At 36.2% G+C, this 27425-nt stretch overlaps 1 protein-coding gene across 1 annotated transcript in view; it reads right to left on the bottom strand.

Moving 5' to 3' along the window:
* Positions 1 to 5823: 5823 nt before the first annotated feature.
* Positions 5824 to 27425, bottom strand: part of LOC147556178 (uncharacterized) — a 90476-nt gene continuing 68874 nt past the window's right edge. The window contains exons 2-6 of the mRNA XM_086658592.1: positions 11567 to 11709; positions 10752 to 11012; positions 6940 to 7510; positions 6732 to 6869; positions 5824 to 6565 (exon numbers count right to left, since the gene is read on the bottom strand). Of these exons, the coding sequence (XP_086514718.1) occupies positions 5824 to 6474 (651 nt within the window). The 5' untranslated portion in view covers positions 6475 to 6565; positions 6732 to 6869; positions 6940 to 7510; positions 10752 to 11012; positions 11567 to 11709. The remainder of the gene's footprint in view (positions 6566 to 6731; positions 6870 to 6939; positions 7511 to 10751; positions 11013 to 11566; positions 11710 to 27425) is intronic.

Genomic DNA, 27425 nt, shown 5'->3' with positions numbered 1-27425 from the left:
GATTAAGTTGTGAGGCTCGTGAGTCGTGATCACCAGTCACCTCCACCTAGAAAATTCAAAGAAAACAAATGTAGAGTTGTTTTCTTATCAATTACTAGTTTACTCGAAACTTCTTATTACGGATAACATACCGATCCGACCTGTTACCCAGTTCGTCCGATGCATGTCCCATGCAGCTGACGTCCCCATGAAGAAGAACACCCCACCGGTCATCACAAAATAGAAGATCATTGAAGATCTTGCTAACTAACTAATTCTTGTTTATCTTTTTTTTTTTGTTAAAGATCTTGTTTATCTTATATTCTTGTATGTATCCTAGCTAACCCTGAAGTGTAAACCTATATATACATCTTATTATACATCAATAAACACAAGAGAATTAATTCTCAAATACTACTTGCTCTCTCTCTATCTCGGCTATATCTCTCTCCATCTCTATTTTCGATCCATTAATATCACAAGAGGTATTCCCTCTTCACAGAGTACAAGAGCCTTTTTTTTTAAAGATAGACATGGTGTTTAGTTTGATAGATGCGAGGAGGAGGTTTGAGGAAAGTTGAGATTGGGTTTATATAAAGATTTGTTAATGTATTTTCTTGATTTGAAAATTGTATAGATTTTGTCCTTTTGGGATGGAATGAATCTTGCAAATAAGGTAAATCTTTGTAGACCAAGCTCAACTTTTACTTTAAGTGGGTTTTGTTGAAATTAAGTAATATATGTTATCCTTTCTTTTCCTTCGGCTTTATGTTTTACAACTTTTGATAGTGACGTCTCGTACTTCCAAGAATATGCAGTGTACCGTTGAATATTGTATCTGCAAAACGCACAATAAATGGTTCAAACATTTACATTCATTTATAACTAAAAAATGAGAAAATGTTGCAAAAGTCAAACTAAAATTAAATCGATCGAAAATAATGTAGGTAAAGTTTGAGTGTTCTCTCAAGCCTTCTCCCAATTAGTACTATTACATTACAATAAAATTTCATTTTGATTAAATCGTTATGCATCTTCTGCACGCATTAGGTCGAAGATAATCTCAAGTGAAAATATTAGAAGTTTAAAGTATTGGATAGAATTGGTGAAAAAAAGGAAAATATGAAAGAAACTTGAACCTGAAAAATTGACATTCGAGTTAGAAATTGGAGGAGGTGGGCAGTGGTCATTTATCATTTGACATTATTGAAAAAGAGACATTATTGAAAAAGAGATATTGACAAAAGTTTTTGATAATGTAAATAAGAGAAGGGAGAATTTGACGTACACCCCCACTATTATATGAATATTAGGACTACACCCCCACTTTTTGAAAACTTTTGATATACACCCCCACCTAGACAGAAACCGTCAACTCAGAGTTAAGTTGGGTGTGTGCGAAACACACGCGCCAACCATGACGATTTTACCCTTTTGTAGTTGTTGAAATATTTTGAGCGATTTTGACATGCACCCCCACTATTATATGAATTTTTGGACTACACCCCCATTATTTGAAAAAGCAAAAATTTTCAATTTGCCCTCCAACGATCATCTTTTGCCTTTTGTCTTATAAACTTATTAATCTTAGACAAGCTAAAAGATCAAAGCGAAAGAACTATTTGAGATATCAAACTATAGAAAAGATGGGAGGAACTATTTGGGATATCAAGCGAAAGAACTTATTTATCTTATATGGGAGGAACTTATTTATCTTATTTGACATATAAGATAAATAAGTTCTTTCGCTTTGATCTTTTAGCTTGTCTAAGATTAATAAGTTTATAAGACAAAAGGTAAAAGATGATCGTTGGAGAGCAAATTGAAAAATTTTGTTTTTTTCAAAAAATGGGGGTGTAGTCCAAAAATTCATATAATAGTGGGGGTGTATGTCAAAATCGCTCAAAATATTTCAACAACTACAAAAGGGTAAAATGGTCATGGTTGGCGCGTGTGTTTCGCACACACCCAACTTAACTCTGAGTTGACGATTTCCGTCCAAGTGGGGGTGTATATCAAAAGTTTTCAAAAAGTGGGGGTGTAGTCCTAATATTCATATAATAGTGGGGGTGTATGTCAAATTCTCCCATAAGAGAAAGAAGGGCAGGAGAAAAACGAAAAAGAAAGGGTTGCACGTCTGAGACGTGTATGAGGGGTCCGGTGGTAGGTGTTGGTGTAAAGGTGTAACATTAATTGAATGAAGCCTTCTCATGTCTTTATATTATCAAGTGTGTATTTCGATGGGACATTTCCCTTATATTCTTATGACAGTAAGTTCCCCTTTACTTGCTCTACTTGTTTTTAAGGGGGTCCACCTGCACCTCAGTATAGTAGAACTCACTTTTGGTTAAGATGTAATACCCAAAGGTAGTTCCATCATTATGTGAGGAACATATTCTATACATTAAACAGGTCAGTCGGTTATGGAAGGTATAAGTCTGGCCGTCCATTTATGTTTTAAGTTTATTTTAGGTCAGAACTAACGGTACACAATGTGAGTGATTAGGCATATGCTAAAAGGGTAAATTTGGAAGCAATACCACAACCAACTTCCCACGTCAATTTCCTCTTTCTGCATCTGTTGTTCTCTGGTTATCAATCGATAAGTCGATTTCTCTCTGTCTTGGCTTGATTTAGACAGAGTTTCTTTTCTCTAACTTATAGAGAGATAAACTATTAAAGAATAATGATTTATCAATATTCCTTCTTTCGGGCTAACCCAAATAGATGTTATTGTAGTCGAGGCAAGAATAAATTCTCTTTCCTTGAGACATTTTACACCCCCGTAACAGTACCAAACGTTAGGGTGTATGCCTTCGGAATACAACGACTTTCCTTTCAGAGTTTTAAGATGGTACTTCTTTATTCTGAAAGCGGACGAACCTTTGTAAGTATTATGAGCTCTTGGACTAATGCGGATGATCTTCTAGATGCTTCGGAATTCAAATTTCACTCGAAACTTCTTTCTTCCTTTTTCTAGATATTTTAGCCTTGTGCTGCTTTGATTTTTTTGTATCTTTTGTCGAACTTAATGTATTTGTGTTTGAAATTAATGTATTACATTATATTTTGTTAATGTGTCTGTGCTCGAACTTAATGCATTACAAGAAACTTTAATTTTTGTCCATTACATAATTTTATTTTCCGGAAGTTATAAGTTTTCCTTGATTTAGAATCTTTATTTCTAAGTTTTGTCCAGTACATTATTTTATTTACCAGAAAATTTAAGTTTCCCTGGATTTAGAATCTTTATTTCTATGTTTTGTCCAGTACATTATTTTATTTACCGGAAAGTTTAAGTTTTCCCATGATTTAGAATGTTTTTTTTTCTAAGTTATGTCCAGTACATATTTTTATTTACCGAAAAGTTTAAGTTTTCCCGGATTTTAGAATACTTTTTTCTAAGTTTTGTCCAGTAAATTATTTTATTTACCGGAAATTATTTGTTTTTCCGGTATTTTTTTCCTTTATTTCTAAGTTTTTTCCAGTACAATTTTTTCTAAATTTTGTTTAGTACATTATTTTATTTACCGGAAATTGTTTGTTTTCCCGGGATTTTTTAGGGAAAATTTCCAAGTTTTGTCTAGTACATTATTTTATTTTCCGGAAATTATAAGTTTTTCTTGATTTAGAATCTTTATTTCTAAATTTTGTCCAGTACATTATTATATTTACCAGAAAATTTAAGTTTTCCCGTGATTTAGAATATTTTTTCTAAGTTATGTCCAGTACATATTCTTATTTACCGGAAAGTTTAAGTTTCCCCGGGTTTTATAATATTATTTTCTAAGTTTTGTCCAGTAAATTATTTTATTTACCGGAAATTCTTTGTTTTCTCGGTATTTTTTAGGGAAAATTTCCAAGTCTTTTCCAGTGCGAACATATTTTTGACTAACAAAATGTTTCAAAGCAACAACCATAAGTTTAACATAAACAACAAGTAATAAACAAAACTTAAAAACCAGTACTTAGTAAAACTTAAAAAACACAACCATAAGTTTCACATAAACAACTATTTAGGACGCTTCCGCTATCATCCTTCTCCATACCTCCTTTGATTCATCCAAAATTTTGAATGTTACTATTACCCTCTTTCTTCTTGCTTTGTCTGCATAAGTTTCTAGCTGCGAGCAGCTCCCCGACAAATTGGACTGGTTGCTTATGTTGAAGATATCCTCCAACTAGAGCATTACGTAGAGGCCACAGTCTGGACTGTTTGATTCAAAAAAGATGCAGTTAAGTTTAAAGAAACTTATAAACTACTAAAGTAAGGAAGCAAATTTTAGACTCACCTATCCCCTTGCTGAGGGCAATCAACCTTCTTTACATAGGTTATCTTTTTCGTCATCCTTTCTTTAGCGTAAAGCCCACTTCGTTTGCGTGTGCACTTCATCTTATCAATGTTTCTGCCAGCTGCGATGCAAATTTCTTTGCATTATTGTTGAATTGGTTAGCCAGGTTAGTGTCATGCTGTAAAGAGTTGTAGTGCTTCCATTCATTCTCTTTGAATTCATAGACAAGCAGACTCAAATGAGTCATATGTGTACGGAGTATTCAGTGGCGCGCACAACGTTGTAGTATGATCTTTAATGTATTGCGCTTTCAGCCGCTGATTTAAATTGACCTCAATACTTGTCTGACTCCGCTCTTGTTTGATCAAGGTCTGCAAATCGTTATATAATTTAGACTACTATTTACTCAACACCATCTAAAAATGAATTATATGTTTGACAAGAAATCTTACAAAAAGCAATGAAGATAGGAAAATAACTTCTTTGTTCATGTCTCTAGCGTCCTGAGCCAGGTGGCCCTCAAACCAGTCTATGATTTGCGAGTCACATCCCCGATTCATCATAAGTTCATCTAAATCTTTCGCTTTCAGGCAATGTTCTTTGTCCTTGTTCCACACTTCGAGGATGTACAAAGTAACATACATTTCACTAGCAACACAATTATTTTCCAGAAAGATATACATTTACTACACAAATAATTGTAGACCAGACATTTTTTTGTTTACCAGACACTGAGTTATTTACCTTGTCCACCCGTATGTCATGAATTCTAGCAGTAATGCTTTTTCTTTCTCTTGCACGTAGGGCCATAACCCTCCATTTTTCCAGTTACTTATTTTTTCTTTCACTTCTTTCTTCATTGTTATCGACTCTATATCAATCACAAGGAATGTAATGGCAGCTGCTTTGGATGTTTGTTTTCGTTTTCTGGGATTATCCTTTACCCTTTTGATAAGAGATGTTGGCTTAGTCATTGACCCTTTGTGTTTCTTTGATACTACTCGTTTAGGGGGGCTGACGTGCGGTGATTTAATTTTTGTACCAACACGATCCAAGTTTTTGGATACTTGTTCCACCGATGCTCTCCCCATTTCTGCAATATCGGAGAAATTCTGTTTAGCTGTTTTACAAACCTCATCTTCCTTCTTCTCCATGTCCTGATGTGGTGGTGGAGTCCATACAATAATTTGAGTCCCAAAGTTAAGATCAAAACTTGGGAAATCATTGGTATCATCCTTCATACTCTCTGTCAAATAAGGTATATTCAGAAAAATAATGTTTTAACAAACTCGGAAACTTTAATTATTTCACCACATAATTTGCCAACATTACCTTTCTTGTAAGGCATCTCTTTTTCAATAGTATCATCTACCCACGCTGGCTCCTCACTTGACAAATTGATTCCAACATCATCCTCATCATCCATCTCAGCACTTGACAAATTGATTTCAATAGTATCATTTACCATACTTATTAGACTTTCTCAGAATAAAAAATAAAACTGAAAAAGAATAATATTGCCTGAGAATATAAAATAAAAAAGAAAACTATTTCATTTACCATCCTCTCTGCCATCGCTATCTTTCTCACTTCCATCTTCGTCACTGTCATCATCTTCGTCACTGTCATCATCTTGTTCCTCATCATCTTTTTCTATACCCTTTTCCTCCCCCTCATCTTTCTCCTCTTTCTCTTTCTTCTCTTTGCCACTTCCATCCTCGCTTCCATCTTTCTCCTTATTATCTTCGTCACTGTCATCATCTTGTTCCTCATCATCATCTTCCTCATCATCTTTTTCTATACCCTCTTCCTCACTTTCTTCTCCCTCATCATCTTCTTCTCCCTCATCATCATCTTTTTCTATACCCTCTTCCTCACTGTCTTTTTCCTCATCCTTATTAATCTGATCATCCTCCTTTTCCTCCCCCTCATCTTTCTCCTCTTTCCCTTTCTCCTCTTTCTTCTCTTTCCCCCCATCTTTTGGATCTTCATTCTTACTCTTTCCCTTACGCTTCTGTGCGTTTAGCTCCTCCACGTTATCCGCAACCTTGATCAGGCCATCTTCTCCTCTAACATGTTCTTCTACAGGAACTAACAAGCTTTGAAGGAGTGTTGAATACGCTTTGTAAGAATCATTTCTTTCGTCGCACGCTTCCAACAGTTTTGCTTGAAGTTCGGCATTTTCTTTTTGTAGCTGTTCCATCTTGAGAAGCAATTCATTTACCACTGTTGTGTTCGTTGGGGTTGACAGCAACTCTGTTTCTTGATCATTTGGTGGGTACACAAATGATTCACTAACTTGATTTAATGTACAATAAAAAAATTTATTTACCAGGAACCAAACAATTACTAGGAAATATTTTTATTTACCACGAACAAAACAATTTAAAGGATCATTTTTTATTTACTAGAACAAAGCAATTTCCCATTGACACTGAAAGAGTAAGTACAAAGGTATACCTGTTCCGCAGTCAGAGTTGCAAGCTTCTGGTCAAATGTATCATCTATATTCGTCAAAGACCACCTCCCAATCCTAGGCACCTCATCCCTAAACCTCTCTTCTCGATCAAAACATATAGTATGCTCGCAAAACCACAGCTATAAAAAACATAAAGTATGAGACACATGAATGTTAAGTTTGAATTTAAATGATAAAAAACATACTCACAGGCAGTAATACAAGGCACCCTGAAGCTTTCACTGGGTCGTTAGGGTACTTATTGATTCGATCGATCAGGTATGAGTGCACTGCCGTTGGCCAACACAAGCTTTGAATTGATTCCATTGATTGCAAGTTGAATAGAATACGCACTGGAACCGCGTAACCTGATAGCGGAGCAAATAAAACATTTGTAGAAATAGACATGATGATCAGCCTCATCACATCCATGTCATCTTCCCCTCCGTTGACAGCAATTTTCAGGGCATTGGATATTTGTATGCATGATACCGAACCAGGGATCTCACCCAGGTACTTCATACATAAATCTATTTCTTGCTGCTTTAGTGCTTTATTTTTAGGGAAAATTTCTCCCACCTCTCTTGACAATGGCATACCTAGAATTAGGGCCACATCTTCAGGTTTCACTTGCATTTCTTTCCCCGCCAATGTAAACCTTTCTGTCGAACTAGAATAAAGGCAGAGAATTTCAAAGATTGCCTTGTTGGGTTTGTTTATGTTATCCCAGTCTATTTTGTCTTCAACAAAAGCCATCACCAAATTTTTGAATGGAGTAGCTCTTATGCAGGGGCACCCCGCGTGGAGGCTTTTTCCATGGCCAAACCGGGCCATAGGCCATCCGGCCATGAAGAGTAGTTTTCAGGAAGTCCCAATTTTAGTATGATTCTTAAGGAATTTAGGTTTAGGAATTTATGTTATTTTGGTATTTCCAATAATTGGAAAGGTCCAGATTTGAGTCTAGCTATTTAGGAAGTTGCAGTCTTTTAATTATTTAGGAAAGTCTAATTCAAGTCTATCTAGGAAAGTCCAAAATCCTATAAAAGGATATCTAGTTTGTCCATTATTCTCAGATTGAAGAAAAACCCCTTTGAAGTTTTAATAAAGTTGAGTATTTTAGAGTTATTTCATCTTTATTTTATCGTTTTTATTAAGTTTATTCATCTTCTTTAATTCCGCTGCGTTTCTACATCAAGTGGTATTCAGAGCCATAAATTTTTTCACTTTTATCACAATGGTTAATACCACTACCACCGCTACACCAGCTAGGGAGAAAACACCAACCTTTTCATCCGAATGGGACAACATTAAAGAACGACTATCTGCGGTTAAAAAGTTGGAAGAAGGTTTCAATGAGTACAAAAAGGAAAACACAGGAAAATTCGATAAGATCGATCAATGTTTCGATCAACTCAACGACTCCATCAACATAATCTCCAAGCAACTCGAAGGTATGTGTAAAAACCAAACTCCACCTCCCACCACCATCACCACTCAACAACCCTCACCACTACCGACTACCACCAACACCACCCGACTACCACCTCTCGGTTTTTCTTCCGAAACCACTACACCACTCTTCGGCCACACCATTAGCAACCCCCCTCAGGTTATCACTCCTCCCTTCATCACATCTTACTCACCAAACACACCTTTACAACCACCCACGTACCCCTCCTATGCCCACACATTAACACCACCATCTTTCCCCTTCTCCGGGTCAACTACCGGCCTACATCGACCACAACCCGAACCCTCTATCCCAGCCGAACACCAACTTCTAACAACACCCAAACCAACAACCGAAACAGTGTAAACCACCACCAACCAATCGGCCCTTTAGGACCCACCCCAACTTACCAAGACCCTCGTCTTCATTACCCGTACACCCGATACACACCAAACCCTAACAACCAAACCGAGAACCAATCACAATACCAACCTCATCACACCCACCACCACCTCCAAACCGAACCCAGATACAACACCACCGTTCGTGACCCCGTTACACCACCTATCCACCACCGCCGTCCACAAGAAACCCTACACCAGTCAGGCAACCATGAAACCGAGACTACTCTTACCTTTCATCAACAACCCGACCACATACCAATCCCACGTAACCGAGAGCCATACCAACCAATCACCCGAAACCGAGAACCCAACCTAGTCCTTACCCAAACCCGAGAACCCAACACACCGTTCCACCGTACAAACACCCAAACCCAACGAACACCCATTGTTTCCCAAAACCCTCAAACCGACCTCGAACACCACACTCAACCAACCGAAACCGATTGTCACCATCCAAATTCCTCTCACCGTATTCGAATGGAAGTACTATCATATGATGGTTCGATAAATATAGAAGATTTCTTAGATTACGTCTCACGACTCGAGATCTTCTTTGATGTTATGCAAGTGGAAGGTCCTGAACAGGTACGTTATGTTACCGGTTACTTATCTAAAACTGCTCTTACTTGGTGGAAACAAGAATCTGAAAATCGACGTTTATTACACCTACCTCCTATCTTTTCTTGGTTAGATCTTAAACCATTAATGTTCTCACGATTCCTCCCTCCGGATTATGAGAACCAATTCTGTGTTGATTATTTACGTTGCCGTCAAGGAAGACGTTCAGTTGAGGAGTATGCTTCGGAATTCCAACGACTAATTACAAGGCTTAATCCCCCCGATTTAGAATCAATGAAAGTAGAAAAATTCAAAGACGGGCTTCGGAATGATATTAAAGATTTGGTTAATTTAAGGTCTTTCAATTCCGTATCTGAATGTATCAGTGTAGCTCGATCTTTTGAATCGGATTCACGTTCCATCTTCCAGGGACACAGTACTAGAAGTCAATCAGTTAGAACTTTACCAGATGAATTAAATCAAACAAAACAATCGGAGGAGGGAACAAAAACAGTAGCCGAAAATCCTTATAAAAAACCTCCACCAGTAAAGTGTTATCGTTGTTATGAAACGGGGCACTATTCTAATGTTTGCCCCTCTCGCGGTAAAGCAAATATTGTAGAGAAGAAATCAGATTCCGATTCAGATGAAGAACAGTTGGAACGTATTAACCTTAATCTAGACAACGGTGATCGAGTTATGTTACTAACTCGGAGAGTTCTTTTTACACCTTTCGAGAGGACTTTATCTCAACGAAAGAACTTGTTCGTTACACGGGGAACAGTACTGAATAAAGTATGTACTATTGTGATTGACAATGGTTGTGTAGATAATTTAATTTCTACCAAGCTTGTCAACTTCTTGGGTATTTCTACAATGATTAAGTCAAATCCGTATAAAACCGCTTGGATTCAGTCGGGTACTACTACATGGGTTGATCGCATGTGTACTATTAATCTTTCTATTGGTTCTTCTTATTTGTCTACAGTTACTTGTGATGTCACAGATATGGATTTACGCCACATCATATTGGGACGACCATGGAAATCTGATGTAGATGCCACTTACCGTGGTCGTTTGAATGTTTATGAATTTCCGTGGAAAAAGAAGATTGTGACGTTGTTACCAATTGAAGATGGATCGGAGGAACTACATTCTCTTCAAAAATGGTTCGGGACGAACCTCTTGAAAGAAGGGAATGCTGATGCAGGGGCACCCGGCGTGGAGGCTTTTTCCATGGCCAAACCGGGCCATAGGCCATCCGGCCATGAAGAGTAGTTTTTAGGAAGTCCCAATTTTAGTCTTAAGGAATTTAGGTTTAGGAATTTATGTTATTTTAGTATTTCCAATAATTGGAAAGGTCCAGATTTGAGTCTAGCTATTTAGGAAGTTGCAGTCTTTTAATTATTTAGGAAAGTCTAATTCAAGTCTATCTAGGAAAGTCCAAAACCTATAAAAGGATATCTAGTTTGTCCATTATTCTCAGATTGAAGAAAAACCCCTTTGAAGTTTTAATAAAGTTGAGTATTTTAGAGTTATTTCATCTTTATTTTATCGTTTTTATTAAGTTTATTCATCTTCTTTAATTCTGCTGCGTTTCTACATCAAGCTCCTAACAACTCTTTTTGTCTAGTCGACATCTTTGGATAAGTGGTCTTTAATTGTCTCCATGTATTACGAAGGGCATACTTATAAGCCTTCGGCAACATTGCTGCAAGGTTGGCTGGTCGATTTTTCCGTTCACTTGAGCTTCCAACTTCACTTTTTGATTTCTTTGCCTTTTTTTTTTTACTGCTTTCTTCTCTTTCTGTTGGAGCTTTTCTCTTCCCTTTTGCATGCTCTTTTACTTCAATGCTCTCAGCAGGTTTGACCTGTAAAAAATTTACCAACCAGGAATTTAGTTGTGTCACACATTACAACAAACACTTGAAGTGCATGGTCATCTTTACCAGGAACAAAAAAAAATTCAGAAAAAATTTATATTTACCAGGAACAAAACATTTTACAGTAAACAAAATTATTTACCAGGAACAAAACAATTTACTGTACAAAATATTATTTCCCATTAACACTAGACAAATCCTTATCACTTGGAACAAAATAATTTCAGTACAATAAAATATTTTCAAGGAACAAAATATTTTACAAGAAACAAAATTATTTACTAGGAACAAAACAATTTATTGTACAAAATATTATTTCCCATTAACACTAGACAAAATAATTTCAGTACAATATTATTTTTTTTCAATACAATAAAATATTTCAGGAACAAAACAATTTATTGTACAAAATATTATTTCCCATTAACACTTGGGACAAAATAATTTCAGTACAATAAAATATTTTCAAGAAAAAAAACATTTACCAGAAATTTATTTATTTACCAGGAACAAAACAAATTATTTTTTTTTCAGTTACATACCTTCTTCTTTCTTGGACTTGTTTTTCTAGCCAGAATTTTTTGGGTAGGTTTCTTTCCCTTTTCTGTTATTACTCTCGTGGATGTTGGTTCTTTGATCGTGACACTCTTTGATTTCTTCTTTGTATTGTTAGTTTTCACCATATCTGCGTCAAAAAATGAAAGATCATATACAAATTTCAGGGTTTCTAAAAACTTGTATCAAACAAACAATAAGAGATTATTTCAGAAAACAAAATAGCAGTTGCTGTTCTTGAGAAGTAGAAGTTTTTGTGAAGAAGGAAATTTAGGGGGATGAAATAGAAGTAAAACCTACTATTTCTTGGTCTTTTTGCTTCAAATCTTGTAGATTTTGTTGTTTACTTTTTCCCTTCTTCAACTTAATAGTAGTGGCTGTTCTTGAGAAGTAGAAGTTGAAGGATTTTGGATCTTTTCTTGAGAACTGTTATTGAGAAGGAGGAAGATGAAGGATGAAGGATTTTGGATTTTGGATCTTTTCTTGAGAAGTAGCAAAATGGCTGGGATGGAAGAGGTGTGGGATGGAAGAGGCGTGGCATGGAAGTTAATGTGGAAGAGACGTTTCCTGCAAACGGTCACTTCCCTCCCTCCATCCGTCAGAAATCCCGCTTAAATTTTCGCCAAATCCCGGTTTAATTTGGATGGCACGGGTCGTAAATACGCAAAATTACGGAGCCTCTTTGCGTAATTTTATATCCCTGACTGACACATTGGACCTCCTGTCCATTTCTAGGCAACCGTGGGTCGGATACGCTTTTTGGGCCGCTTTTTGGACCAATGGCCCAATCCCTCAAGAGTTATCTGGTTCTTTGCTTGAAAAACTGGAAAACAAAACAACAATAGAAAGGAGAAGATCCGATCGAGGGTTTGTGTTGATGAAAGTTTTTTATTCCATAAAGACATAAATCAGTTTAGGGTTTGTATTGCAATCAAAAGAACAAAGGTAAATACATAGTATCCATAACTTCTCTAATCAATCAAATAAGAAGAAGAAAATTTTTTGATTTATTCCATTTGTTAATTCATTGAGTTTTTTATTTGTAGTTAGAGGATGTGAAATTAGATGAGAAATTTTTGTTATTTGTCTGGGAGCCCAACGTCTGAATTGCGAACTAAAGATTCAATTTGTCTTTCAATTGTTCAAATTGTTGGAACTTTCATTACTAGAGTCAAACTTCAACCAGTGGAGAAGAGAATTGGTAGTGAAGCTAAAAAACAAACGATTACTATTTGTTTGTTAGTTATGTATTGGTATGTCTTCTTCAATTATTCATCTCTGATTCTTCTTCTTCTTCTTCTTTTTTCACTGATTCTTCTTCTTCTTTGATAGACACAAATTGTTGTTGTTTCTGGATGGATTTTCAAGTTCATGTGTTTTAGAGATAGACTCCAACTTCATAAAAGAAGCTTGTTACAGTAATGATGATCAATGTTATATAAAGCGGTTTCCACCTCAAGTTGGTTTTTAGTATTTCATAACACACCAACGCATTTAGTCCGCTATACATAATCAAGAATTATTGACTAATTAGACATACACTATTGACAGTGTTGGAAGTTTTCAGCTTGTTCCGAAAGTTGTCTTACATTGAAGAATGTTGATCATTGTTAGTTGATTCTCCTTCTGAGTTTGTGGGATGTGTTGTTTGTTATCACAAAGAGTTTTTGGTTCTTAGCTAAAGTTTTTATAGTTCTTCAAAAGTTTATGCTTTTCTGTTTAATTTTCTGAAAAATTTGAATACTAAGTTTGATTTTGCAGTGTTGTCACTTGGTGTGCAAAGTGAATGCTATTGCTTCTGCATCTGAAACTTGTTGCAATGGCTTCCTTTATCTTATGATGAGGTCAGCTCAAGTACCAAAGTTGTTTTGAAAACAAAAATGAACATGGAGATTTATAAATGAAAGTTGCAGAACATATAACTAAGGATGAGAAGAAGAAACAGAAGTTGAACTTTTGAGTCAAGTGGATACTTATATAGACCCGAAAGATCAAAAGAGGACAACCTTGATGGAAAACCAACTCTTAATTTTGAATTTGCATCGTAAACTGTAAGACTAGCAAATGAAGTTCGCCAATTTTATTTGGATGGAGGCAAAAATTCGTTGGTGATTCCGAGTATGATTGAACTGATGAATGATGAAATTAATTCCAAACTCAAGATTTCGTAGACACATACTCTTAGTTTATATTCTCGATTTGCGAATCGAATTTGCACGATATGCCACTCAAGATTATATTCTGCAAATAATGTTTGCAATCTATATTTTGCAAACACAGTTTACAGTTTACATGATGCAAACACATGTTTACAGAACAGATTGTTGCAAACACATGTTTGCAGAACTCGTTTGCAAACACTTGTTTGTAGAACAGATTGTTGCAAACACATGTTTGCAGAAAAACGTAATATAGATTGTTGAAAGTGGATCTTGTTAGAAAGCTAATGAAAAATCATTTCTAAATATATAATTTTTATAAAAATCTGTCATCTCAAACAAAAGTTATATTAGATTTAAAATTTAATGAAAAATAAAAGAATTTAGTTACACAAAATGACAAAAAAAGGTATTTTAGTCTTTGTATACTTTTTGACCTTAATAATAAGTTTCAAATGGTTTGTGTTTTGTCAACAGTTGGTAGCCCAAGTGGTTCCAAGGTGTTGACATAAACTCCAGAAATCCCTGAGGTCCCAAGTTCGAATCACCAGAGAAGGTGGAATCTTTGGTTATTTGATTGGGATTATTAAGGTATAAATAAGGTAGTGTAGTTGGGCTTTATGCCATTATCTAGTTGGGCTATAGGCCAGGTCATGTTAGAGTTTGAGTGGGCGGGTAGCAAGCTTATCACATCTTTGATGTATTCAATGCAAATTGTACGACAATGTAATCGGTTTCCAAAAAATAAATGGTTTATGCTTTTTACTTATTTTCTTTATCATTTTGACCTTTATAGTTAAAACCTTATAAAAGAGCCCAAAAAGAAGGGTCCATGGGTATATAGCCCAAAATAATGTTCAAAACAGGTTTATGGTCCAATCTTCCCAAAAAATAGGTATTTAGTCCTTTTGCATTTTGGACCAAAAACCCTTAGTATATTAAACAATATACTGTCCTTGTCCCAAACTTAATTCCCGCGATTTTTTTAATGTGGGGCCAGACGAAATTTTAAAAGGCATTTTGTACCGTGATTTTTGGTTTTAAAAAAGAAACGAAATCATCGATTTTCTCTCTCATCAAATCTGTTTTGGAAAAGAAATCAATTTGCATGATTGGAGGAAATTAAATAGGAAATAACGGATATTTTCAAATCAATTTTCTCTCTCTTTACAGATTTGGAAACCAAATCAATTTTCCCTCTCTTACTATGTAATTTTTATTTCGATTCAAAACAATTTTTTCTCACTTAACTTTCAGATTTGGAAAGAGAATATTTTCTGGGATCAATTAAGCGTGATTTAGGGGTTAATATACAAAACGTATATATCACTTTCTCTTACTTAACTTTCAAATTTGGAAAAAGTATATTTTTCTGGGAACATTATAGTAGCATTTGTTTTCGTTTTTACTCAAACATAACCACACATCGAATACAAAATTATGAAACAGGTTTGTAAATTATGTGTTATTTATGACGAGGCAACCATCATTTGTTATGTATACAACATAATTTATCAGTTGTATAAGCGTCATGTTCAATAAATTACACATGATTTCTATTAAATTACACATCATTTACAATTTGTTACAAAAAAAGCGTACAAAATCTTCTCTTGTTCAGAAATGGTGCTCATCCATGTACTCTCCATTTGCAGTCTTGAACAGGACTAACAACAATTACATGTTTATAGTATATTGTCGATGAGCATATCGAAATGCTTTTGCACCACCAGGAAACAACTGATCAATTTCAATAAATATTTTATCCCAACCATCAGATTTTAGTTTTGTGGTCTTACTTAATTGGATGATTTGTAGGAAATTCCATAGATAACAGCAAAACTACAAAAAAAAAACAAATATACATTTGTCAACAAAACATATAATTTACTAGAAACGACATGTATAATGGAGTAAATTATGCATACTGTTTGTTAAACTTCATAATATGTTGGGAGACAAACAGAACTTTAGTTTGAATCACAAGGTCACTATTATGTGAAAAAAATATGTATAATATACATAAATTACATATAATTTTTGGAACATTACGCAATGTTTACATTCTGTTACAGTATAATTGTACGAAATCTTCAGCGGTTCAAATGTGTAAAGCGCAATAAAGTACATATAATTTTTTGCATAATACACATTGTTTATATTCTGTTATAGTAACATCGTACGGAATCTTCTATGATACAAACGTGTGATGTTCAATAAATGCACATACTTTCATGTAAATTACACATCGTTTACATTCTGTTACAAAAAAACGTAGGAAATCTTCTCTGGTACAAAGTTGTGATGTTCAATAAAGTACACATAATTTCGTATAAATTACACATCGTTTACATTCTGTTATAAAAAACGTACGTAATCTTTTGTGGATCAAAAATGGTATCGTTACCGGATCTAATATCAAGAGATGTTCTAAACATCAAAATCTGTAACCTAAATCTAATGAAAAATAAAATAATACATGGACACAAACATAACATAATCGAAGATAATGAGTTAGTAAACAAGAATTTAACATTAACATCATAAACCGGTTATAAAGATCTTAGAGAGAGAAAATAATGAATAATGATGAATATTTGAGAAGATGATACAAAGATGAAATCGATTATAATGAAAATCATAAATATCTTTAAAGATGATGATGAAAAACATTAAAAAGAAAGATTAAACTTGTTACTTTAACCTCAGAAGCAACTGTTGATCTTAACAATGGTTCGAACCTGAATCTTTGATGATGGAAATCGAAATAAACGATGGAGGTTTCAGCTGCTCTAATGAAGACGAAGAAGGTTTCTGAGACTCAAAAATGGAGGTTGATTAGATGATTCGGTTTTAGAGAGAGAAAATAAACAGGTTTCCGTTATGGAGGATAATGAAGATAATGGTTACTTTAAATAAAAACGTGATTTGAGAGAGAAGGTGGGAGATAAAAAGGGAAAAAGATATTTGGGGACTTTGAAGATAAATCAGTTTTTATATATAAGGAAGGTTAGTTTAGATATTATGATTTAATATGTATTCTAAGGATTTGTGTTTTCTCTCTAGATGTATACAAATGGACTAGATATCCATTTACATTAATATTTTGGTTTAAAAACCCTTTAATTTGTGGGATTAGAGAGGACTAAATGTATGTTAGGGCCCGTTTTTTGGACTATAAGCCCAAAAATTCTAAAAAGAATTATACTAGGAGGGTTGGATTAAAAGTGAAAAGAAAAGTTATATATGCACACACCAAAATTACAAGCCCAATCATCTATAATCGATCGACTCATTGAAAAAAAATCAAATAATGTTTATTGCACATGAACTGCTCTTAGACACAACGATAGAGAGATAAAGAAAGATGAAGAGTGAGATAGAGTGAATCTCTCAATTTTTCTGTTGTCTGCGGAGGAGCGACTCTTTACCAATGGGTTTTGTTCGTATATCTCCCTTTCATCCGTCCCTCTTGATCTTAGTCACCTTTTTATCTCTTTTGATATTTATCTATATCGTTAGTGGAGGGCTACGCTCACAATTATTGTGGGCTTAATAGAAACTTTTTTCTTTAAAGAATAGAACTTTGATGAATTAAAAACGAACGCTTTTGTTTTGGATTTGTAAAATTGGTGTCATCGTATGTAATTACCCAAAAAGACATGGTTAATAAGAAGCAGTAACTAAGTGGAGTTCAAGTGTTTTCTTTTTTGAGAAATCAACTAGATGTACGTTAGTAGTCGTTACAAGGCATTGATACATCATGAATATGTGATAAACACGATAACTGCCTAAGTTAAACTAATAATGAAAGAGGTCTAAAGCCCAAAAACATGAAAGGGGCTTAAAGTCCGATAAACTTATAACGCTATTTAATAACCCATTCTACCTCTTCTAGGATTTTGGAGTTTATGTCAACACTATCAACCACTTGGACAACCAAGTGTCGACTTTAAGGTCTTATTATGATAAAGAGATATAACACGAACTCAAATTACACAAGATCTGATTATTGCTTTGCTAGCGAAAACTTAAATTACTACTTGATGAAGTTACTCTAGTGTCACTTTCTCTTGCAATCAAGGATGGTATTAAGAACATTGGCTCTGGCAACCACCGCCACAGTGATCAATTGTGTTACCGCAATAACCCCAGATACTACAACATAAACCTTCGGGACAACGAGAATCCCCAAAATCCTTTCCACATCTAATGCTGCATTGGCTCTGGCAACCATCCCCACAGAAATCAATGGTGTTGCCGCAATAACCCCAGCGACTACAACATAAACCCTGAGGACAAGTAGAATCCCCAAAACCGTTTCCACATCTAGTGCTGCATTGGCTCTGGCAACCACTACCACAGTGATCAGCGGTGCTGCCGCAATAACCCCATAGACTACAACATAAACCATCAGGACAGTGAGCATTCGAAAACTCTGTTCCGCATCTACCTTCAGGAATAATTTTAGGGCATTGACTATAGCAATTGTTAAGGCAATAGTCATTAGTGTTCCCGCAGTAACCCCAGATACTACAACAAGAGCCTTCTGGACAAATTTCAATGCCAAAGTTTCCGCATCTATCAAGACTCCAGTCACTAATCACCACGGAGAAGGACGATGAGATGAACAAAAACAATAAGAGAATTGAGGATAATGATGACATCCTCATTCTAAATCTCTAGCTACTCGGAATTCCTCGTCAGTAATTATTGTAGCGGTAGTCTAGTATAGATGATGATATAAGGGTAGTAGGATATATTTATAGCCAATTTGACAAGGAGATGTGATTGTCCTCACATGATGAACGCATCATCGATCCCTTTGTTAATTTATCATAGATTAACACAGTTATAAACAAGTAAACACATCGTACATGTAAATAAATGGTTCCATTAGATTCCTTTCCAATTAATTGGCAGCACATGCAATAAACTAAGTAAGCTACATGTTTAAAATGATTGACTAGTTTAAAATGATTCCTTTCCTATTACTATAATTTTTGTATATATATATATATATACAAAAATTATAGTAATAGGTTAATTAATAGAGGGATTTCACATGGCCGTTTGTCGTTTTCCTACGCTTGGGTTGCAACTCAGATAACTGACTAGGTAGGATTCCAATGTTGAATAATATAGAACTAAATTACATATTCTTAAAGTGAAGATAAACTAAAATTTGCATAAATATCAAATGTTTAGTTTTTTTTTGTTGAAATTGATCTTATTATTAATTAACGGGAAATAAGAGTTCTATTACAATACAACTTAAAAGAAAGTAAGGGACATTCTTCCATGGCTTCGTTCTGTTTTCCTTCCTTGCCCATTTAGCCAACTTGTATGCCGCGCTACATTGAATTTCCTACTAGTATACGAGAATTTAACTATTTCCAGCCTTCTTTTTATTTCCTGTATTCTTTTAATATGAATTTTCGATTGCCATTGAATTTCATGTCTACCGTTCTGTAGATTTTTTATTATATTGATATTGTCGTTTTCTATGATGATTCTTTTATAGTTATGAGATTCCGCCCATTGCATATTATATCAAATGTTTAGTTACCGCTCCTAAAAAACGTTTTTAAATCGGTCCAAATTACGCATACTTCTAAGGTCTGGTGTTGTGCCCATTAAGTGTACTGAACCAACTAAAAAAAAGATAGAGAGGGACTTTTGGTGGAACCAAGAGGAAGATGCACATGAAATGCATGTTGGAATCGACTTTCCAGCAGAAGCGTTTTTTGCCATTTTGACAAGGTTCCCTTTGTCGAAACAACTCAAATAACGTACCGTTGCATTCTTCTCGTCGAGGGCTTGAATTTCAAGCTTTGGTTTGCTCAAAACCGATTCCGTATGAATAAGATATTAATTTTCGAAGTTTTGGTTTAAATATGGAAATATTTAAGGAAAGTCCCATATCGGGTAAGTTAAAGGAATATGTAGGGTTTATAATAAGTTGCTCTCCCATACTATAGTATGAATGAAATAAAGGTTCAACGATTTCGCACGCGCGTGGGCGAATGGGCGTTTAGGGTGCATTTGGCACTTTAGAGGCGCCCGCACGCACTTTGCACTTCGCTAGGAGCATAGAAGCCTTTATTTTTATTTTAATACCAAATGCAATCCGACGGACAAGATTAAATCTACATCCGGCGGACCAGATTAAGCCCGTGGATCAGTACCTCCTTTCTTCAAGAGGGCTGTGACTTTTACCCTCAAATATGAGGTTTGTGACTTTTGCCTCCAAATGTGACTGTTTGTTAACAGTCACCTCTCACCTTTAAATAAGCCATGAAACCAGACTTCAATATTCACTTCGAATTAAGAGAGTTTAAGGTATTCAAGAGTTTTCAATACTTACGTTCGAAAGAGTTTTCAGATCCAAGTACCTCCGATCTGAAAAGGTAATCCGTTGTATCCTGGGAGACAACTCGCCTATACTGTTGGTACAATAAACAGGGCGAATTATTGTCTTAAGGAAAGAGATCACTCGCCTCCGTTCTAACTAATATAATTTCTGTTCTTTATCCTCTTTCTTATTGTATTAGTTAAAGATACAATTTGTATCTGAAATTTAAAAACAGATTACTAACCTTCTGATTTCGTTTAAAGGAATTTGAATTTAAAATACTGACTGTTTATCTCTGAAAAAGTTTCAGAAGGATATTATCATTGTTGAAAGAAACAAGACGATAATATAACATACAAGTTGAAAAACAATGCCATCCTACAATGAGCACTAATCCAGCGACCAAAAGAACTTGAAGGCTTAGGCGTAAGGGCGTTGGGCAAACTCAACTAGAGTCTCGTGGCCAAGGTGGTCTGGATATAGGGTTTTGGTGTCACAAAATGTTGTAAGCAGAATCTCACACGTCTAATACGTTAAACACTAGTTTTCAGGATGACATCCAAGAACAATAAGAGAAATGGGGATGATGACATCTCTAGTTGCTCAAAATCTGCAGTCAGTAATCATTGTAGCAGTAGTCTAGTATATATGATGATCCTTGATGATAAGTGTGGCAAGGGTAGGATGTATTTACACAACCAATTTGAGAAGGAGATGTGATTGTCCTCACATGAACGCATCCCTTTGTTAATGTATTATATAGTACCACATTGGCCTAGGTGTCCTTCCATGTTTCAATATTCACCTGCTTGTTGGGTGTACTCGAAATGGTGCAAGATGAAAAATATCTGGGCAACCGTACACTAAAATCGGATTCTCGTATAGCCTCTTTCGATTTCCTTATTGAAAAATGCAAAATACTATGGCTGGATGGAAACAAAACCTAATGTCCCAAGAAGGTCGAAGTGTTGTAATTAAATCAATATTATTATCTTTATCGGTTTTTTTTCATGAGCACATCGTCGCTTCCTCTCGGGGTTATAAAACATATGGAGAAGATTTAACGCAACTTTTGGTGGGGTCATTCTGAAGACTCGACAAAGCTACATTTTATCAATTGGGATATAATATGTAAACCTCAACGGGAAGGTGGCTTGGGATTCGGGAGACTCCAAATTTTCAACTTGACACTTTTGGCAAAAATTACTTGGAGATTCCGGACATCTAAAGATTCGATTCGGGTCAGGCTTTTAACGGCCAAATATATTCCCAATGAAAATTTTTGGTCAACTTAATTGAGGTCTACAAATTCTTCTTTATAGAAATCTATTCTTAAATCAGGGGAATTATTTTCGAATAATTGTTTATGGCAGATAGGAAATGGTGAGTTGGTGAATGTCTTTAAAGAACCTTGATCCGCCCGAGGAATGAGGGTTTAATTTCCCGACCAAATTCGTGGCCAGACGAAATCTCCACTGTTGTTGATTTAATAGACCCGATGTCTCGCAAATGGAAGGAACACATTATCCACCAATTTTTCCCTCCATTAATTGCAACCAAAATTTTATCAATCCATCTTCCTACAACTGTTTTAGATGATAAATTTATTTGGCAACCAAATAGAAGTGAAGATTTTACGACGAAATCAGGTTATCAACATATTCTCGACAGTACTCAGTCGGCAAACTCGGTAGTTCAGTTTGATTGGAAATGGTTTTACAAAAAATCAAGATTGCCCGCCAAAATTCGCACATTCATTTGGAGGCTAATCCATGAAGGTTTACATATTAAAGTGAATATACAAAACTACGTCAATTCAATTCCAATGAACTGCCCCCGTTGTGCCAATTCTTACGAAACAATAAATCACTTATGGATTGTGGGATTATAAAGCAAATTACAACCCAAGTGGGACTTACTTTGGGGAATTTTAATTCTACTACTACAATTGTTGAGAAATTAGATGAATGGATCCACAAACCTGATAACTTTGTTGTCTTTAACAAAGTCACTATTATCTCCTGGGAACATCGGAAGGCAAGAAACAGATTGGTCTTTGACTCGACTCCATACAATAACCATATAGTCTTACGGAAATTTACATAATGGTGGCAGACTCTAAATTTAAACTCATTCTCTATCGGGACGAACATAACCGAGTCGTTTCGATGTATTCAAATGAAATGGATCCCTCCTCCAGAATCGATCATCAAAATAAATGTGGATGGTGCATTTTCTACTTCAGGGGCCAGTTGCTCGGCAGTAGCCAGGGATCACAATGGAGTTTTTCTGTTCGGGGAATCGAAATATATAACTTGTCAGACAACGGCTATGGCGAAAGCACATCCTGTGCTAGGACTTGAACTATTAGTTAAAATGGGTCTTTGACTAGTCATCATTGAGAGTGATGCGTTAGCATTGATTGAATGTATTCACCAAAAGGATAACCTAATTCCATGGCAATACCAACCATTCGTGCTAGAAATACCTCAATTTGAAGACTTTATCGAGTCAGTGTTAGAAGTGACTTGAATATAGATTGGTATCGAACTCGGTTTACGACCCGCCAACCCGTTTATAAGTCTCGGCGCCGAATTTTGGACCCGTTAGCAGAGCTGATTACTGAGACAAAGCTGGTATGCGAAGCAAGGCTGGGAGGCAGAGTTGGACTCTGAGACAGAGCTGGGATGTAGAAGCTAGGCTTATGTCGGTGATTAGTGTTATCTATGTATTAACGTCGGTTGTAGAGAGTCGGTGAGGCGGTGGGATTAGGGTTTAGTGGCTATATAAACTAAACCCTAAGGAGATATCAGTAAGGCACAATCTCACGAATCTCTTGTGTAAACTTGTTTGCTTATCATAGTGGAAATCATCGCGCCATTGTCGCCGTAGAGTAGGTCTCACCAATCGAACCACGTAAATCTCTGTGTTCTGTTCTTGATTGTTCTTTACTATTCCTATTGCTTGTCTTGGATTACTCGTATTGTTCACATTAATCCCGATTGGGCATAACAGTCAGTTCATTTCTTTCATTGTTATCGACATCGCAATTATGTTGCTCATGAACTTGCTAATCTGGTTCTCTCTAGAAACATGTCCGGTTTATGGGACATGAATAACATTCCAGATTGTATAAAGTATTGTATTGATGATGATTTAAATTAATATGAAATGAAGTTTCTATTTCAAAAAAAATAAAAATATTCACCTGCTTGTTACAAAAATATTGACACTGGCACTGGGGGAAAAAATATGAAAAACAACTGAAATAGCCATCAACCCTTAGTAGGATTTTCGGCGCCCAATCAGTAGTAAGTTGATTCGGTGATTTTTTATTTGGTTTTGATTTTTATGTGTGTATTACTGTTGGACCACCCACATTAGATGCGTTATATATATATATATGTATGTGTTGAAAGTGGCTTGAATATGGGTGGATATCGAACCCGGTTTACGACCCGTAAATCCGCTTTCAGTCTCCGCGTCGAAATTTGGACCCGTTAGCGGATCTGATTTTTGAGACAGGGCTGGTATGCGAAGCAAGACTCCGAGGCAGAGCTGGACTCCGAGACAGAGCTAGAATGTGGAGCTAGGCTTATGTCGGTTATTAGTGTTAACGTATCCATGTGTATTTTGGATTTAGAGAGAGAGAGAGTGTGTGTCAGTGAGGCGGTGAGATCGGGGTTTTAGTGGCCATATAAACTAAAACCTCGGAGATATTAGTGTCGAATTCTCACGAATCTCTTGTGTAACTTGTTTGCTTATCTTACTGGAAATCATCTCGCCATTGTCGCCGTGGAGTAGGTCTCACCAACCGAACCACGTAAATCTCTTGTGTTATGTGCGATTGTTTTATTTCCTATTGTTTTTGTTTGATTATTTGATTTCGGTCATATTAAACCCCAATTGTCACAACAAACTGGTATCAGAGCTTTGGTTTTGAGGTTTCTGTGATGACGATACTAGATAGAGAAGTTTGATGGAAGTAATGATTTTAATCTTTGGAAGATTAAGATGCGAGTCGTATTAGTTCAACAGGGTTTGTTGAAAATGTTGAATGGGAAGACTGCACTTGTTGAATCATTATCAGAAGAAGAAGGAAAATCTCATGAACATATTCTATTGTGTTTAAGCAATGAGGTTTTACGGGAAGTAGCGAAGGAAACTACAATCGATGGGCTATGTCTTGAGTTTTATACGTCTCTAAGACTATCCTAATCATCTAACTAGTGTTGCAAGCGGAATCTCAAACATCACATGTTTAACACTAGAGTATCCGGGATCATATGCATGAACTAAAGATGAACTAGAAGGAAAGAAGAATACCTTATTCGCTTTCCCACGAACTAAATCCCGACCAGTATTCAGAAGATAAGAACTTCAAGTGTAGCTCCTCTACTTGAGACACCGAATGGTTAACTTGAACTCCCTTCTTTCAGTCAGCTAGGACCTTCTTGAATGTTGAGATGAATAACTCCTTCTTCTAGACTAGATAGATAGAATGGGAACCTTTTTTTCCAAAATCTTCCTCTCTCTCTGAGATGTCTGAGAGAGATGATTTTCTTTTGAGAAAATTCCACACCCTTTCCGTTCTCTAACTTGGTCCTTGTATAGGCAATCTCCAATATGATTTACACTCAAACTAGGATTCCTTAAGTCCTACAGAAAAGATAACTTTGTCAGAACTTCTTTCTGGCTGGGAATCCTTATTAGGACCAAATTCTTATTAGGGTTTCCCTAAGTGTATGGCCGGCCAGACTAGCCCCTTAATGGGCTTAATCTGTCCGGCCCATTATCCTTTTATGGCCGGCTATGGTCAACTCTTTAAAGGGCTTGACCTAGTTGGCCCAAAAATAGGTTTTACACTTTTTCGGGCTTCCCTTCCGAGCCCGATTCTTTTCTATCTTTTTAGCACTATTAGACTGGAAGACATCCATCTATAGCCAAACTCCCACTCGTCTATTCTCTCCGTTAAAGTCACCACTCTTATGTATAACCAGTTGTAGGATCCGGTCTATGTTAGCCGCGGATAACCGAAGTAAACCGACAACCGTAAGCGGCTTCTAGCTAAGCATTATGACTCCTAATTTAACCAGGCTGGATAATCTTTTGAATAAGGTCATCATGATTCTATGAGCTAAATCGTACGCATTGCCATCTTGGTCAAAGGACACTCGTTTGGAAGGACTTTCCTTTAGACCGCAAGGACATATCCTTCACTATGGGGTAAGCTAGAGGAAAGGTATATGGCGAAATATCTAACTAATCGTTTGTATCTAAAGAAGAAATTATTTTATTTATAGATGTCAGAAGGAAAATCGTTGAAAGACTATATGGATGAAATCAACCGAGTATTCTTGGATGTCAAATTCGAAGATGAAGATAAGGCAGTACTATTGCTTGCATCCCTGCCACCATCATATGAAAGCTTTGTTGATTCTTTTATGTCTGGTAAAATAACTACAACCTTGGAGGATGTTAAAGCAGCATTGAACTCTAACGAGTTGAAACGAAGATCAATGAAAGAAAGCACGCCAGGAGATGGTTTGGTTTTACGGGGAAGGACGCAACATCTAGGCGATGGGAAGGGTCAGTCATAGTCTAAATCGAAACCAAGGAAGTACATATGCTTTAACTGTAAGAATGAGGGACACTTTAAGAAGAATTGTTCTGAGCTTAGAAAGCAACCATGTGAGGCAGCAATCATGGAAAAAGAAGATAATGGTAGTGTCTTGGCAATCATTGAAGAATGTGATGAAGCTATGGTTCTTGGTATCAATGTCTGCTTCTCTAAAGATAGGTGGATTTTTTATACTGGTTGTACGTTCCATGTATGTCCTCATAGGGCTTGGGTTTCCACTTACAAGGCCCTTAATGGCGGTAAGGTTTTACAAGGAAACGACGCTCCCGGTAAGGTGTTGTGAGGACTATAATAGACATCAGACATGTTCTAGATTTAAAGAGGAATCTAATCTCTTTGGGAACACTGGATGATAATAATGGTTGTAAGTATACTAGTGAAGGTGGTGTGCTTCGGATTTTTAAAGGGAACCTTACAGTTATGAAGGGTTGAAGAAGAATGGTCTATATGTGCTACAGGGTAACACAATTACCGGATATGTAGCGCTATCGTCATCAGACAAGGAAGTTGGGACTACCAAGCTATTGTATATGCGGTTAAGGCATATGAGCAAAAGGGGGATGACAATACTGAGAAAGCAGGGGTTACTCTGTGGGCAGAAGGTTGCAAAACTAGAATTTTTTGAACATTGCGTCTTCGGGAAGCAATGTCCTGTAAGGTTCAGTACAGCGGTTCATAATGCCAAAAGAACTCTGGATTAAATCCATTCAGATCTTCGGGGTCCCTACCGGGCTAGGTCACATGGCTGGGGTAGATACATGTTAATCTTGATAGATGATTTTTCTAGGAAAATATGGATATACATACTGAAATGCAAAGATGAAGCATTCGTCAAGTTCAAGTAGTGGATGACCTTGATCGAGAAGCAGATTGAAAAATCGATCAAACGCTTGAGGACTAACAATGGCATGAATTTTTGCAGAAACGAGTTTATAGGTTCTGTGAAGACCAAGGGATTGTGAGACACTATACGGTCAGAAAGACACCATAGTAGAATGGTGTGGCGGTACGTATGAACAAAACTCTATTAGAACGAACTCGTTTTATGCTTACAAATACAGGACTGTCGAAGGCGTTCTGGGCTGAAGCAGTGAACACATCAACGTATCTGGTAAATATTTCTCCATGTACATCTATTGAGTGTAAAATTCCTAATGAGGTGTGGCCTAGTTATCCTGCAAAGTATGAGAACTTGAGGATTTTCGGTTGCCCGTCTTATGCATATGTTAAAGAACGTAAGCTGGATCCGAGGGCTAAAAAATGTGTATTTCTTGGTTGTGAGCCCGAGGTGAAAGGTTATCGGTTGTGTAATCCGGATGAAAAATCAAAAAAGTTTCTTATAAGTAGAGATGTTACTTTTGGTGAGTTAGCCATGATAAATTAGAAGGTAACGCCTGTAGATGCTCGGGAGTGTTAGTAAACAGGTAGAGCAGGAAAATCATGGGGAACAAGTGGAGTTTAAGATAAACATTCGGGAAGAGGTTAGACCTTAAGTAGATGAGCAAGCTGAGGAAGATGAACAAGAAGTAGTTCATTACAGTGTTGCGAGGAACAGGGGAAGGAGAGATATTCGGGCACCATAAAGGTATCAAATGGCATATATGGTTGCACACTTAGTGTGGGGAAAAACATTGATGGAGGTGAGTCATGCACCTATGAAGAAGTTATAAGGAGTGATGAATCGAGGCAAT

Source organism: Eschscholzia californica, unplaced genomic scaffold (assembly GCF_041429995.1).
Source record: "Eschscholzia californica isolate CP2 unplaced genomic scaffold, dmEscCali1.0.p SCAF_2, whole genome shotgun sequence".
Taxonomy (NCBI): domain Eukaryota; kingdom Viridiplantae; phylum Streptophyta; class Magnoliopsida; order Ranunculales; family Papaveraceae; genus Eschscholzia; species Eschscholzia californica.
This window is presented reverse-complemented; position numbering and strand designations above follow the sequence as displayed.